Source organism: Leopardus geoffroyi, chromosome B1 (assembly GCF_018350155.1).
Source record: "Leopardus geoffroyi isolate Oge1 chromosome B1, O.geoffroyi_Oge1_pat1.0, whole genome shotgun sequence".
NCBI lineage: Eukaryota > Metazoa > Chordata > Mammalia > Carnivora > Felidae > Leopardus > Leopardus geoffroyi.
This window is the reverse complement of record NC_059327.1, coordinates 54933809-54949011: the sequence shown is the minus strand read 5'-3', so window position 1 is coordinate 54949011 and position 15203 is coordinate 54933809. Positions and strand designations below refer to the sequence as shown.

The 15203-nt window shown below is 37.7% G+C and overlaps 1 protein-coding gene across 2 annotated transcripts; it reads left to right on the top strand.

Annotated features, from left to right (window-relative positions):
* Window positions 1-8368: 8368 nt before the first annotated feature.
* On the top strand, window positions 8369-13935 carry SAP30 (Sin3A associated protein 30). 2 transcript variants are annotated; one of them, XM_045462938.1, is made up of 4 exons: window positions 8369-8995; window positions 10671-10796; window positions 11236-11334; window positions 13604-13935. In XM_045462938.1, the coding sequence occupies exons 1-4, from the start codon at window positions 8678-8680 to the stop codon at window positions 13724-13726; spliced, it is 666 nt and encodes a 221-aa protein (XP_045318894.1). In that variant the 5' UTR covers window positions 8369-8677; the 3' UTR covers window positions 13727-13935. The 2 variants fall into 2 exon arrangements, with proteins under 2 accessions (XP_045318894.1, XP_045318900.1); XM_045462944.1 differs by lacking the exon at window positions 10671-10796 and having other exon boundaries at window positions 8400-8995.
* Window positions 13936-15203: the final 1268 nt, after the last annotated feature.

Sequence of the window (15203 nt, the reverse complement as noted above, 5' to 3'; positions counted from 1 at the left end):
AAAATTCAGTGTCTGTGAATTTATTTCTACTCTCCTTTCTGCTCTGGGTTGGTCAAAGGAGAATGAATGAAAAAGTTCAGAACTAGGCAGACCCCGTGTTCTTAAAGAAAGCTAGTATAATAAATTTTTGTCCCATGTTTTCAAAAGATTTGAAGAAATTCTCTGAAAGTACTATGATTATTGACCTCAGTAATGAACAAGAATGTTACAGTTGTCAGTAGCCAAATTAGAGCCAATTATTTAGATGTTCACATCTGCTATGACTTTAAGACTATGTATAGAAATAATGCAACGAATTAGTCTTGATGAGAAATTTGAGGCATACAGTGTAGAAAAAATTTTAATGGAAGAATCTCAGACAGAAGTAGCACTTTATTCTGTGGCTAAAAAAAAAGAAAAAAAAAGAATTTTAGTAAACTATTTTTCCTGAACCCATGCAACTAAACAGTGTACAGGAACATTTGAGATCTCATTGGATTATGGATGAGGGGATGTTCCAAGAATTCTTTTCTGATCCTGGGGATTTAAAGCTATGTTCAGTCCCTTTTTGATGATTAATACCATTCCATCTTGGTAGTAGTCAGCCACATATATTTTTGTACCCCGAGCAAGCTCCAGCATTATCTGGGAACTACGTTGCTTTCTGTATGCTTCATGCTCCGGTAAGAAGAAAATCACAGTGGAAACAGCAATGATATGCTGACCAAAATGTTACACTCTAAAAAGTATCAGTGAACGTTGTTTTGACATAAATATTACTATTTATAACCAAGCAACTTAAGGAGGTGAGAGGAAAAACCAAGCACTTGGCAGTCACACGGATCTAGGGTTAGAGTCCAATATGCAATAACCCTAGTGAAAACTCCCACTCTATGATAGGACCCCAAGAAGCATAGTCCAAAAATGGGGATATGGACTGGAATCATTTGGTTCGCTCAGAAATCCTCAAGCATTGATGCAGGACTACTGGCACCCTTATGCACTTGCAAGAAGGAAATGAAACTCCTCTCTGGAGAAACATAACATCATCCAATACTTCAAATTATTTCTATAATTAATTTTTCAAATAAAATGAACAGCAAACAATCAAAGATAATAGGATGCAAGAAGAATCAAGAATGAGCCAACACCAGTAGAAACAACAGACAAAAGACACGGACTTAATAACAAACATGATCTAAAAAATCACCCTGCTTGCTATGGTCATGGAAGAAAAAGTCAAGCTTATAAATTTTGTCCAGGAACTAGAACTACAGAAGTTGACACATTTTAACCAAAGATAAATATAAAGTAAAATAACAGAATAACTAAAAGTATAAAAATTGTGGATAAATTTCAAAGCGTATCTAAAGAGAATGAGTAACTGCAAGATAGGCTAAAAGAAACAATACACAATGAGGGAAGGAAAAAATAAAATTAAAAATTAAAAATATTAAAGATAGAGTAAGAGACATGGAAGATACATTGGGATACACTGGAGTTCCAGAAATGGAGAGAATAAGGGCAGAAATTATATGTGAAGAGATAATAGCTAAGAATTTCTGAGAACTGATTAAAGATATTAATCTGGGGGCGCCTGGGTGGCTCAGTCGGTTGAGCGTCCGACTTCGGCTCAGGTCATGATCTCGCTGTCTGTGAGTTCGAGTCCCGCGTCGGGCTCTGTGCTGACAGCTCAGAGCCTGGAGCCTGCTTTGGATTCTGTGTCTCCCTCTCTCTCTGACCCTCCCCCATTCATGCTCTGTCTCTCTCTGTCTCAAAAATAATAAACATTAAAAAATTTAAAAAAAAAAAAAAAGATATTAATCTGTAGGGGCGCCTGGGTGGCTCAGTCGGTTAAGTATCCGACTTTGGCTCAGGTCATGATCTCACGGTCCATGAGTTCAAGCCCTGTGTCAGGCTCTGTGCTGACAGCTTGGAGCCTGGAGCCTGCTTCAGATTCTGTGTCTTCCTCTCTCTCTGACCCTTCCCCGTTTGTGCTATGTCTCTCTCTGTCTCAACAATAAATAAACATTAAAAAAAAAATTTTTTTTAAGGTATCTGTAATTTAAGAAGCCAAATGAAGTACTTTTCTTTTTAAAAAAGAAAAGACATATTAGTGAAGTAAAACCACAAAAAATCAAAGAGAAAAACTTAAAAATAGCCTGGGTGGCTCAGTCACTTGAGTTGATTTTTAGCTCAGGTCATGATCTCGCAAGTCCTGGGATCAAGCCCTGCGTTGGGCTCCATGCTGTCAGTGTGGAGCCTGCTTGAGATCCTCTCTCTCCCTCTCTCTCTCTGTCCCTCCTCTGCTTGGACTCACTCTTTCTCTCTCTCTCTCTCTCGCTCTCAAAATAAATAAATAAACTTTAAAATAAACAAATAAAACAAAAGAAGCGGGGGGAGGGGGAGGCGGGGGGCGGGGAGGAGATGATCCTCAAAAGAACCTTGTACTTTCTGGAAAGAAGGCAAAGTAAAGATTAATATTGGACTTTAAAAAGTAAGGATATATGCTGTACCTGTTAGGATCAGAAGAATAGAAAAAGAGTTTATAACTTCCAAATTCACTGCAAGGAAACTGAACTATTTTAAAATACTCCAAAAGAAAGCAAAACAAGTAGGAACAACAAATAGCACAAAATATGATGGATGATGGTAGGTTTAAACCCAAGTATATCAGTAATTTGTAACTATAAATAGACTAAATGCCCTGGTTAACACAAAGATTAGACTAGATTTTTAAAAAATGCAAAACTATGTTCTCTAGAGACACATTTAAGTTAACAGGATACAGAAAGACTGAGAGTAAAAAGATGAAAAAAATAGTTGATCCTTAAGGAACGTGGGTTTGAACTTAACAGGTTCAATTATATGGGGATTTTTTTATAGTACAGTGCTATAAAATGTATTTTCTCTTCCTTATAATTTTCTTAATAACATTTCTTTATTATAAGAATACCGTATATAATACATACACCCATACAAAATATGTGTTAATCGGCTATTCATGTTATCACGTTATCAGTAAGGCTTCTGGTCAACAGCAGGCTCTTGGTAGTTAAGTTTTGGGGAAGTCAAAAGTTACACACAGCTTTTTGACTGCATGAGCATGAGGGGTCAGCCCCCTAAACCCCACATTGTTTAAGGGTCAACTGTGTATCATGCAAACGCTAATAAGTAAAAGGCAGGTGGTGTAACTATATTAATACCAACCAAACAAAATAGAATTTAAGGCTAATAAAACCATTATAGAGATAAGGAAGTTCATCTCAGAATGTTAAAATATTCAGTTCCAGGTTCATATAACAATTCTAAATTTGTGTCAGCTAAATAACATGGTCTCAATATATGTAAAGCCAATATTGACAGAATGAAAAGGAGAAATAAACAAATTTACAAGCCTGCATAGGATATTTTAACTTACTAATTGGTAGAACAAGCAGACAAAAAGTTTCTAGGGATACATTAAAGTGAATAGCACAATTACTAGGACCCAATGGACATAAATAGAATACTAACCTAATAGGAGAATATAAAGTGTTTTTAAACACAGAATATGTTTAAAAAATCAACCATATTCTTGGTTAAAAAGCCAACTGGAATAAATTGTAAAGGATTTAAGTCATACATATTTCTATAATGACAATGAAAATATGTTAGAAATCAGTAAGGGTAGCAGATTATCTGCATATGTTTAGAAATTAAGAAATGTACGTCTAAATAATTATGCATCAGGAGACTGGGTGGCTCAGTCAGTTAAGTGTCTGACCCTTGATTTCAGTTCAGGTCATGATCTCACTGTTTGTGGGTTCAAGCCTGCTTGGGATTCTCTCTCTCTCCCTCTCTCTCTGTCCCTACCCCACTCATGCTCATGCCTTCTCTCAAAATAAATAAACATTAAAAACAAAATAACCATGATGGATTTAAATAACGTTTTGAGCTCAATGATAATACATATCAATACTTGTGGGATATAGGCAAAGGAATATTCATAGGGAAATGATATAGCTTCTAATTCACATATTTGTAAAGAAGTTGGTAAAAGAACAGCAAAATAAAGTAGAAGAAAATAATAAAAAAAGGAAAAAAAATAGAAACTATGAAGAAAACTAAAATTGGTCCTTTAAAAGGCCTAATGAAATTGATAAAACACTCTAGTGAGGTCTGTTTCAAAAGAGAGAGAAAGTATATCCAGAATGAAAGGAGAAACAGCAGTACAAATCTTGTGTACATTAAAAACATAAGAGAATATTATGAGCAAGGAAACAGTATAAACATTTAGAAAAAGACAAAATTATCTGTCTCAAACACTATATATATATATATTAGCGAAACACAGAAAATCTTTCTTTTGAGACTGAGAGCAGGACAAGGATGCCTACTAACACCACTTCTTTTCTAATACTGGTCTGGAGTCCTAGCTATGTAGCAGAGTAAGAATGAAAAGCAAATAAATTAGAAATGAAGGAACAATACTCAATATTTGCAAATTATGTGATTGAGTGCACTGATAATCTACATGAATATATAGGTAAATTATTATGAGTAGGAAATTTCATGAATAGGAAAGTTTGCTGAATCCAGACATTATTTGGGGGGGGGGGGGGGAAGCAGCTTAATTTCTATACATTGGCAAAGAAAATGGAGTATTAAAAAGATGCCACTTATAATAGCATCAGAAATATCAAGTACATATGGGTAAGTCTAATAAAAGATATACAAAACTTGTGCAAAAAGACAAAATTTTATTAAGAGACATTACAGAAGATCTGAATGAACTGAAAACTATATCATGTTCATGGATTAGAAGGCTCAGTACTGTAAAGATGTCTATTCTCTCCTAGGTTAATGTACAGATTCAATGCAATGTCAACCAAAAACTCCACAAAGTTCTTTTTTCTGGATGCGGGTAGCAGTTATATAGATGTTTATTTTTCCATAACTACTTAAACTGGACATTTATGTTTTATGCATTTTTGTATGCTTGCTTTATTTTAATTAAGTAAAAGAAATCATCGTGTAAAACAGTGTAATAAAATGGAATTATTGGGGCGCCTGGGTGGTTCAGTCCATTGAGCCTCTGATTTCAGCCCAGGTCATGATCTCACAGCTTGTGGGTTCGAGCCCCATGTGGGGCTCTGTGCTGATAGCTCAGAGCCTGAAGCCATCCTTCAGATTCTGTGTCTCCCTCTTTCTCTCTGCCCCTCCCCTGCTCATACTCTGTCTCTGTCTCAAAAATAAACGTTAAAATTTTTAAAATAAAAATAAATAAATAAATAAATAACAGAAGACCCCTTAAATTATAGAAGTTTGAAGCTCCCCAAAACCTGATTCCAACCTATGCTGTGAATACTTAAAGGAAGGAATTCTTACCTGCCCTGAATATGAAGATTTGTAGAAATAAACAATGAACTATGGTTGTTATGAAAATTTCTTTGTCTGAACAATAGAGTCACTTGTAGATATATTTTAAATCAGGCATTGAGAATTGACAGTTCACCTACTCCAAGAATGCTTTCTACTTGCCAGAGATGAATTATTGCCTCCTGTGCACTAAATTTGTACCTTTTTCTCATTTTATTGAGGCATATGTTTTAGTCTGTTTGGGCTGCTATAAAAATTACACCATAGACTGGGTGGCTTATAAACAACAGAAATGTATTTCTCATAGTTCTAGAAACTGGGAAGTTCAAAACCAAAGTGCTGGCAGGTCTGTGTCTGGTGAGTTGGCTTTCTAGTTCATATATGCTATCTTGTCACTTGTGTCCTCAGAGGGCAAAAGGAATGAGGGAGCTCTCAGGAGCCTCTTTCAGGAGGGCACTAATCCCATCCATGAAGGCTTGACTTCCTGGCCTAATCACCTCCCCAAGATGCTTCCTCTGAACACCATCACACTGAGGATTAGGTTTTAACGTATGAATTTTGGGGGGACACAAACGTTCAGTCTTTGGCAGCATGTCTACTCTACTAGACGATGAACTCTAAAATGGCTAAGGCCCTGTTTCAATTATTTTTTTTATCCCAGGGCCTAGAAAAGATCCTAGTATGCAATAAAGGAGTGTTTAACTGGGTCTTTTTAAAACTGTATTGTGTGTAAAGGAAGCCTAGCCACAAATCATTACTTCAGTAAAATTCATATGAAACTGATACATTGTTAAACCATACACATATGCATGAATTAACGTGGTCATATTTTGCAGGAGACAGATTATAAACTTCTAAGGGCAAGGACCAAACAATATTATGAATTATTTTAAAAACAAAAATGTAGAAATCCAGCATCCTAACACATTTGTTTCAGACTTTTTTAATAAATAAAAACTTACAAATATAACAGACCCCACCTTTAAACCATTCCCAGACAGTATCCATGGCCTCTCTCCTGAGAGATGAACCCCACCCTGAAGTTGGAATGTATCCATCCTCTTCATATGTTCTCATTTTTAACCACTTAAGAAAATATATCCACGAATAATAGATACTAGTATTCTATGTTTAATAGATGAAGGCAACATTATCTAATACAAATATGTATGACGTATATATAAACATTTAAATATCCTCGTAGCCACATTTCAAACCATAGCAACCAGTAAAATTTATTTTAATGTTATATCTCATTTAAACCAGTATGTTCAAAATATTATCATTTCAACATGTAATAATATAAAAATTATTAATGAGCTTTTCAATATACTTACAAAAAAATTTCTGGTCCTCAATCTTTGAAATGCTGCTAGTAGTTCACACATCACATCTCAACTTGGATTCTAAATTCAGATTTCACAAAATTTAAGTTGAAAAAATATATCCATATACCCAAGTTGTTCCAAACACACTTAAAGGTTTTCCAATAACTGAAATCCGTTTTTAAAATTTAAATTAGTTAAAATTAAATTAACAATTCAGCTTTTCAGTAGAAATGACCACATTTCAAGTGCTCAATAGTCACATATGGCTAGCAGATACCGTTAGTGCAGCTTAAAAAGATAACACAAAATGCCATTCAGCATCTTTCTTTTGCCCATTCAATATCTGTAATATTTTAATGCCCCCCCCTTTTTTTCCTTTACCATATTCTAGAAAGGAAAAGCAAAAATGGAATAGATGACTGAATTTCAGGGCAGCTGACATTTACATTTTTAAAAATATGATTTATCACTAAATTCACTCAGTAAATCTAAAAGAACTTTCAAAAGAACTTACTGCTTCGTATTTTTTAACAATGGGATTGCTGAACGGGATACATCTGATAAAAATAATGACGCGCTGTAACCAGCAAAAGTGCAGCTTTCGTATCCGCCGCTCTCATTCTTCTACCCTGCCCTGCTCAAGCACGCGCTCACAGGCACGCACGCACATACACGCAAAGGCGCACACATACACGTACCTACACTCAGGCACACACATACCCGCACGCTACACGGTCAAGCCCACAGGCGCTGGCGGATACCCAAGAAAATGCGGTTTCTTTCTCCCCTCTCGCTCCGCAGAGCGAACGCCGGGGTTTCTGAAGAGCACTCATGCTAACTCGGTATTGGTGGGGATTCCATATCCTCTTTTAAAGAGACTGGACTCCGCCCCATTAGAGGAGAAACTGCAAAGGTTGGAAGTGGAGGCGGAAAGAAGCCCTGTTATTAACCAACTCGTCAGCAGCTCCACCTCAGGAAGCGGCCGACTTTGTGTGCGCCCAAGAATGAAACGTATTCCTTGCAGGAATGTGCAAGGATTTAAAAACGGCCTTAAGCTGAGGCACTTGGGAAGAAGCCATGTCACGGTCGAGGTCGAGATGGGCGTTTTCGCCTAAGCAGGCGCCCCTAAACAATCTGATGCGTCAATGAACGGAACTGTTATCCAGCAGCCGTGTTAGCGGCAGGACCTCCAGGACCCGAAGAGGGCCAGCTTGCATGAATTTTCCTTGGTTTGGGTTTCCCACAAAAGCATGGCCACACCAAGCCTTTTTCCACAGATATGAAAAGCCCCGAAACTTTTTTACTCCACACCTTCACTCTCCTCCCCTCTTAGCCCCAGCCCCCGGCATTTTGCGCTTCGTCTCTGGAGCTGAGTGACCTCTTCCTCTAGAATGCCAACTCTGCAAAATCCCGGTAGCTAAACACAATCCAACCTCGCGGGAGGGACAAGAAGCGAGAAAACATCACAACCCTTAAATACACGCCCCCTGTTTTCCCCATGCTTTAAAAAAAGAAGCAGCAGCAGCCCAGCCCGTCTCTACGCGATGCATGCTAGGATTAGTAGTTCTCCCAATCCCTGAGGCGCCGAGTCAGGGGAGAACTCAGGTTGACTCTCCCGCCGAGAACTACAATTCCCGTGGTGCCCTGCGACAGAGTGGAAGGGGCGGGACAGGAGAGGGCGCGTCGCGCTTGCGCAAGACGAGGGGCTGGAGGGAGGCGGAGGCGCTCGGGTCCAACTGCTGAAGCGTCTCCATGTGACAGTGAGTGGGGTCCTAACTCTTGGCGCCGCCTGACTCTGGTTCTTAACCCAAAGCACTGTCCACTGTCCCGACGCCATCAGATCCCAGCAGGCTAGGGCGCTTGGTGTTTGGTCGTGCCGCCGGAGGAATTGTCGCCGCCGGGTCAGGTGCCTGAGAGACCCCGCGGAGACCCCAGAGTCTCCGGAGAGAGGCGGAGCGGCGAGGCGAGCGGGGATTTCTGTCAGCGCCGGCGTCCCAGAGCGCGGAGACATGAACGGCTTCACGCCCGAGGAGATGAGCCGCGGCGGGGACGCGGCAGCCGCTGTGGCCGCCGTGGTCGCTGCCGCCGCCGCCGCCGCCGCTTCGGCAGGGAACGGGGCAGGGGCCGGCGCCGGGGCTGAGGTGCCGGGTGCCGGGGCCGTCTCGGCGGCTGGGCCCCCGGGAGCGGCAGGGCCCGGGCCCGGACAGCTCTGCTGTCTGCGGGAGGAAGGTGAGCGGTGCGGCCGTGCGGCAGGCAACGCCAGCTTCAGCAAGAGGATCCAGAAGAGCATCTCCCAGAAGAAGGTGAAGATCGAGCTGGATAAGAGCGTAAGTGAAGGCGGGACGGGACGGCCTTGCCCTGCCCACCCCCTTGGGGCTCCGGGAGCGGTGCAGACGGGGGTTGTTGGGCGGAGGGTTCCGGGGTCCCCCTAGACCTGGCTGCAGTGGGAACCCGTTGTGTGGTCTCTGGTAGGAAGCAAACAACAAAGTGGCTGCAACTCTGACCTCCACCCCCACCGACACACTCGCATTCCGTGATTCCGCTCCTCCCCCACCCCTCCTGCCCGCGCCCCACCCCCACCCCCCCGCGCGCTCCACGAGTCGGTTCTGTTCGCAGTCTTCCCCCTTCCTCCTTCCCTGAGATCGGGAAACGAAACAAAGGGACCGCCGCTCGGAGGGCCCGGAGTAGTTTTCTTGCAACCCGGCAGGCTCCTTCTGGAATGGAGACGCCTTCTTTGTTTTGCTGCCCTCGCTGGCGTTTGGCCCCAGGGAGCAGCTCCCCTTGTGTAGGGAAAGTGGAGTCCTGCCACGACCGAGGACCTGATAACCTCAGCAAGAAAGACCCCTTTCCCCGTTCGTCCGAGTACCGTGTGAGGGAAGCTGAGCTCACCCCGCGCCTTGCAGGGAGCGGGGATTGTGAACGATGTCAGCATCTAGCGCAGCTGCTGGGAACGTGGGGAACACGTAGCCTCTGCTGTTTTGCCATCCGTTTAGCAGCCATCGGGATTTTTTTTTCCGTCCTTTCTTCGCACGTCTGGTGGTGGTGATGGTGGTGGTTGTGGCGGTGGTGGTGGTTGTTTTTGACCCTCTATAAGGTTTTTAGAAACAAGCGTCGCCACTTTTAGGAGTTCTGGCTGGCAGTAAATGAATCACAAGATGCCAGAATCTAGTACACATTCTGCATATTTTTAACTTGGACTTAGTTTAAAAGTTAATTTAAAAGCTTTAGGCCTTAATGATTTGGCTTTTTAAAGGAGTTTAATTTCGTATATGAAGCTCAATATTTCACGTGTTACCGTGCAGCTCTCAAGACTACATTTAATTGAAGCTTTTGCAAAGTTTATTTGTGATACTTTCTGCCTGTTAAACAGGTAGTTCTTGGTCATGCTCATGAGCAACTTTTCAAGTAAACTTGAATTTCACATTCCTTTGGTTGGGAAAACATATTACAGATAAATGCACTCATTAAATATTCAAGTTTATAATTCAAGTTTAAATGTAAGTAGGATATGAAATCAATAGCTCATTTGTAAAAATGGATAGTTTTGTATCTATATGATAATTTGGGTGTTGAGAAAGAATCGAAAGCATACATCATGCTATTAAAATACACTCTTTGAGTAAATACTATGAAATAGCAATTTGTGGGCAATGTCATCTTTCCCCTTGATAAAAAAACAGCATGAACTAGTAAATCTAGTTCAGCCTCCCTGCAATTTAATGACAAAATCCAGAGAGTTGAAATTTCTCATTCTGCTTCTCTGTCTGTCTCCCTTCTCTCCTCTACTTACACCACTCCCCACCCACCCCACCCCCCAATCTTCTTAACTGTACTGCTGGACATGGTATGTTTTAACTGGATTCCGGACTTAAGCATAGAAACATGCTGTAGTCTTAACAGTGGCCTGTTTTGACTGTTTTTATTTTTAATAATTCACCGTGCCCAGTGTATTTTACTAATACATAGGTTACATAATCATAGTCTGTGAAACTTTTGTTTCAGGCAAGGCATCTTTACATTTGTGATTATCATAAAAACTTAATTCAGAGTGTTCGAAACAGAAGAAAGAGGAAAGGGAGTGATGATGATGGAGGAGATTCACCTGTTCAAGATATTGATACTCCAGAGGTAGATAAAGTTTCTGTATGTTAAATGCAAATCCTAAGTATTCCATTCTGTAACTTGTATTAAAAGATATGAACGCCTTTTAAAAATACTTAAAGCAAAAAATCTGAAAATGAAAGTAAAATTAAATATAGCCAGTTAACAAGCAGTTACACAATTTAACTTGTGTTCTCAGTTGACAATGCTTATAGCTCTGTTGCCTTCTAACTTTTTTTTTGCTCCCAGTTTTCAATATTTATCTTCAAAAGATTAAAGTGTTTAATACATTTATAGTTTTGATTATATAAAAGGGATAATGGAATGGACTTAAGTAATGTAATTTTTGTTGTTTAATAATGGAATTACATTTTTATTGTGCCAAAATTGAAATGTTTTTGTATGTATCAAAGATAACTATTTTGAAAATTCTATGAACTAATTCATATATGTTTAATTTTCCTAGGTTGATTTATATCAATTACAAGTAAATACACTTCGGAGATACAAAAGACACTTCAAACTATCAACCAGACCAGGACTTAATAAAGCACAACTTGTTGAGGTATTTATGAGTTTTAAACTATTTACACTTTAAATGAGCCTGTTCATACAAAAAGGAGGCATTAAAGGCTAATGAAATTGTTAATGTAGAATATATACCAATGCATTTTAGTTGGATCCGTTAAAAAAGATCTATTGTGGAAGAATCTAGTTTCTTAGAAATGTCTGTGTGCCTCTTAAATTTCTGTATGTTACAACTACTTACTGGATTGTATGTAGTTTTCTAAGCATCTTCTAATACTGCCTCTCAGAAATATTGGGTGATAATTTTTAAATTCTCATTCTAGAAATCTGTTGGTTTTAAAATTCTACTTAGTAAACATTTATTGAACACCTAATTGAGGCATAATAAAAGAAATTGATAAGCTTTGATGTCGTCATTAGAATTTATTTTTTGAAGTTTCTGATGGATTAGATCTACAGATAAACCCATAAATGGTATTCCTATTTGTTGATTTAACTTGTTGATTTAACTATTTCAGAATTTGGCCTTATTGATGTTTGTTTTATTTGAGGTGTCTATGCTTTCGTCACATCTAGAAGATGCAAAGACTCTTGTCCAACATTTTACGTAGTTTTTGCTTTGTTATAGAACTAACTTCTAGTCCTTTGGTAAATTTTGAAATGTGTGTGTTCTCAGGAATTAATAGAACCAAGAAATCTATGAATCCAATTAAGGTGTCTATAGATTTATATATTTATACTTTAATCATTTTCCATAAAAATGCTTAGTCTACTAGACAGAATAAAAATGTAAACATATAAATCAGTTTTATCATATTTTTTAGCTTGGGGGTTTAGTAAGGCAACGTTTTCTAAAACATGCACATTGAATAAGGTAAAAGATACAGAAAGTATAATTCTTTGGCAGAATGCTTTTTAACATTGTTGAGATCCAATATATTGACTTTTTAGCCAGAATTCCCTCTTTCCATCTTGCCACAAAAATTCAGTGTTTCTTTCAATTTGATACAACAGAAACACAGATATTATCTATTGTGATGAAACTGTATCCATATATACTGATACTGATCAAGTGGAAGTTACTTTTGTTTTGAGACAAATGAGAACCAGAGAACTAATTATTTTATATGTTATATTTAATGTATGGTTGACCCTTGAATGACTCAGGGGTTGGGGGCACAGTTAGAAATCTGCATATAACTTTTGATTGTCCAAAAAACTTAGCTACTAATAGCCTACTGTTGACTGGAACCCTTCCTGAAAACATAAACTGTCCAATTATCATATTCTGTATGTCTTATGTATTATATATATTCTTATTGTGTTAGAATAAAGTAAGCTAAAGAAAAGAAAATGTTATTAAAATCATGTGGAAGAGAAAGTATATTTATAATACGGTACTGTATTTATTGGGGGAAAAAAGCATGTAAATGGACCCTTGCAGCTCAAACCTGTGTTATACAAGGGTCAGCTGTATTTTTTTTTTTTTAATGTCTAAGTCACAACTCAAATATTTGCTAATCTGATCTTTAAAAAGTTATATTATTTCCAGAGCTATTTTCTTCTTTAGAAATGAGAAACAATCCAAACAGCCATGAGTGTTATAGTTTACTTAGTCAGAAATGCAGATAAGTGGTAAGTGATCCCAGAGTCAGATGACTGTCCTCCTTAAATCTTATCATATGAATAACTTTTTCATTAAGAAGTTTTATTTTCTACAATCTAGATAAGCATATCAACACCCTAGTTTAATCTATGTACTTCTATTGGTAGTTGCAGTGCACGTGTTAGATTAGCATAATGAAAAGGCCAGAGGGCAGATAAATGTTCTTCAGTGAAAGTTCCTCTTTCCCCTCTCATTTTCCATCAATAATACTTATTCAGAAAAACTTTCAAGGAACTTTAAAGAGTACTGCCAGTACCAAAACTTTTTCAACTATATATTTATCCTTTTTCTGTGAGTAGGATCTACATTCTGTTTATTTCATTGGTACCTAAAGTTTAAAAATATTTACTTACTAATGTAGATTCTAATTATAAAATTTAAATACATCCTAAATTAATGTATCTTTAATTGAGTGGGTTGGAGGGTCCTTTGAAATCACACTATCTCTTGCTCATAACATCTTATTCTGATGTGCTTTTCATCTTGCTGGTATTTTGTTAAACAGTTTATTTTTAAAAAGAGATAACTCTTATCACATAACACATTTTCTTTTAATTAAAGTGTTTTTTTTTTTACCTAGTATGAAATCTGTTAATATCTATAATTTAATTTCAATTTTTTTTTTTTTTTTTTTTTATAGATAGTTGGTTGCCACTTTAGGTCTATTCCAGTGAATGAAAAAGACACCTTAACATATTTCATCTACTCAGTGAAGAATGACAAGAACAAATCAGATCTCAAGGTTGATAGTGGTGTTCACTAGGAGAGATGGAATTGAGACTAAGACTTGGATGTTCAGATGTTAAGACTGTTTACTGTTTTTTCACATGTAGAAATGTTCCTTGTGTATTTTTTTACAGAGGATTTTCTCTGGTTTTATTTTCTTTGTTTCTGACTCTAATTAGTTGGAAACTCATGTAAAATGAGCTTTCCTAGATTAAAAAATATTTTAAATAAAGGTGATTACTATTATAGTTGCTTCAGTGTATTCATTTTGTGAAACTTGATTTTTATATTAAACTGATTAGGTACTACTTTTAATTGAGAGTTTAATGTAAGGATCATTTTGTTACCACTTTTTTTTTAAGGTTAAGGAGAAATAACAAATGTAGTACATTTGCTTTCTCTGGGATGATCTGATTTGGAATCAAGGATATCCTAATTAGCATTATTTTTAAAAGTGCTTTTTAGTGCTAACAGGTTTGAAAAATAGACTTCCATTGAGGTGCAACTTCTTTCTTATTTCCATTATTGTTGTTATTATTACTACTACTACTTGATAAAGTATTAGGAAGAACAGTTTAATTTATATACCTACCTCCTTCCAAAGAAGACTTAATGTGTCAGAAAAGATTAACACAATGCTGAAAGTTGAAATAACATAGAATTAATTTTGTTTCTTTAAATTTTGTCTTAGAGAAAAGATCTTTATATGGAATGAACATAGAAGTTCTGCAGTGTCCATTAATTTTCATTCATGCCCTATATTGTTTACATTGCAAATTAAAACTCATAAGTTGGAGAGATCTAGAAATCAAACAAGATCTTTAAAGTCTGGTGCATATGTAGCTCTGACTTGATTTAAATCCTATTTTACATTTCATTCTCAGCCCGTTTTCTGTTAAAATTCTTATAATTACAAATCAAATTTATAGTTTATGACACCAAAACAAAACAATAGCTTCAGTTAATGTCCTTGATTATGGTGCAGATTTTAGGCTGGAAATGAATGGATCAGAACATTAATGTAGCTCAAGGTTTCTCAAGGTTGACATTTGGGCCTTTATTCTTTATTGTGGGAGATGTCCTATGTGTTACAGTTTTAGCAGCATCATGCAGGCCACACTAGTGCCAGTGGCACTCCAAAGGTATGACAACCAAAGCTATCCCTAAATGTTGCCAAACATGCCCTAGGAAGCAAAATTACCCATAGTGAAGAACCACTGATGTAGCTGAATCTAAAGTACTGGTTTATTAGAAGCTTCGTCCATGTATTTTTAAATGTACGGAGTGTATTGGCAGCTACAAAATATGGTGAAAAATAAAGCAACTATTCTTTGTTCTTGCTGTAACTATTTAAAGATTTACAGTTGACCCTTTAACAATGCAGGGACTGGGGTGGCAACCACTGACTGCATGGTTGAAAATCTGTATACAACTTTGGACTTTCCCCAAGTTTAACTACTAATAGCCTACTGTTGGCTGGGAGCCTCTTTGATAACATAAACAGTTAATTAACA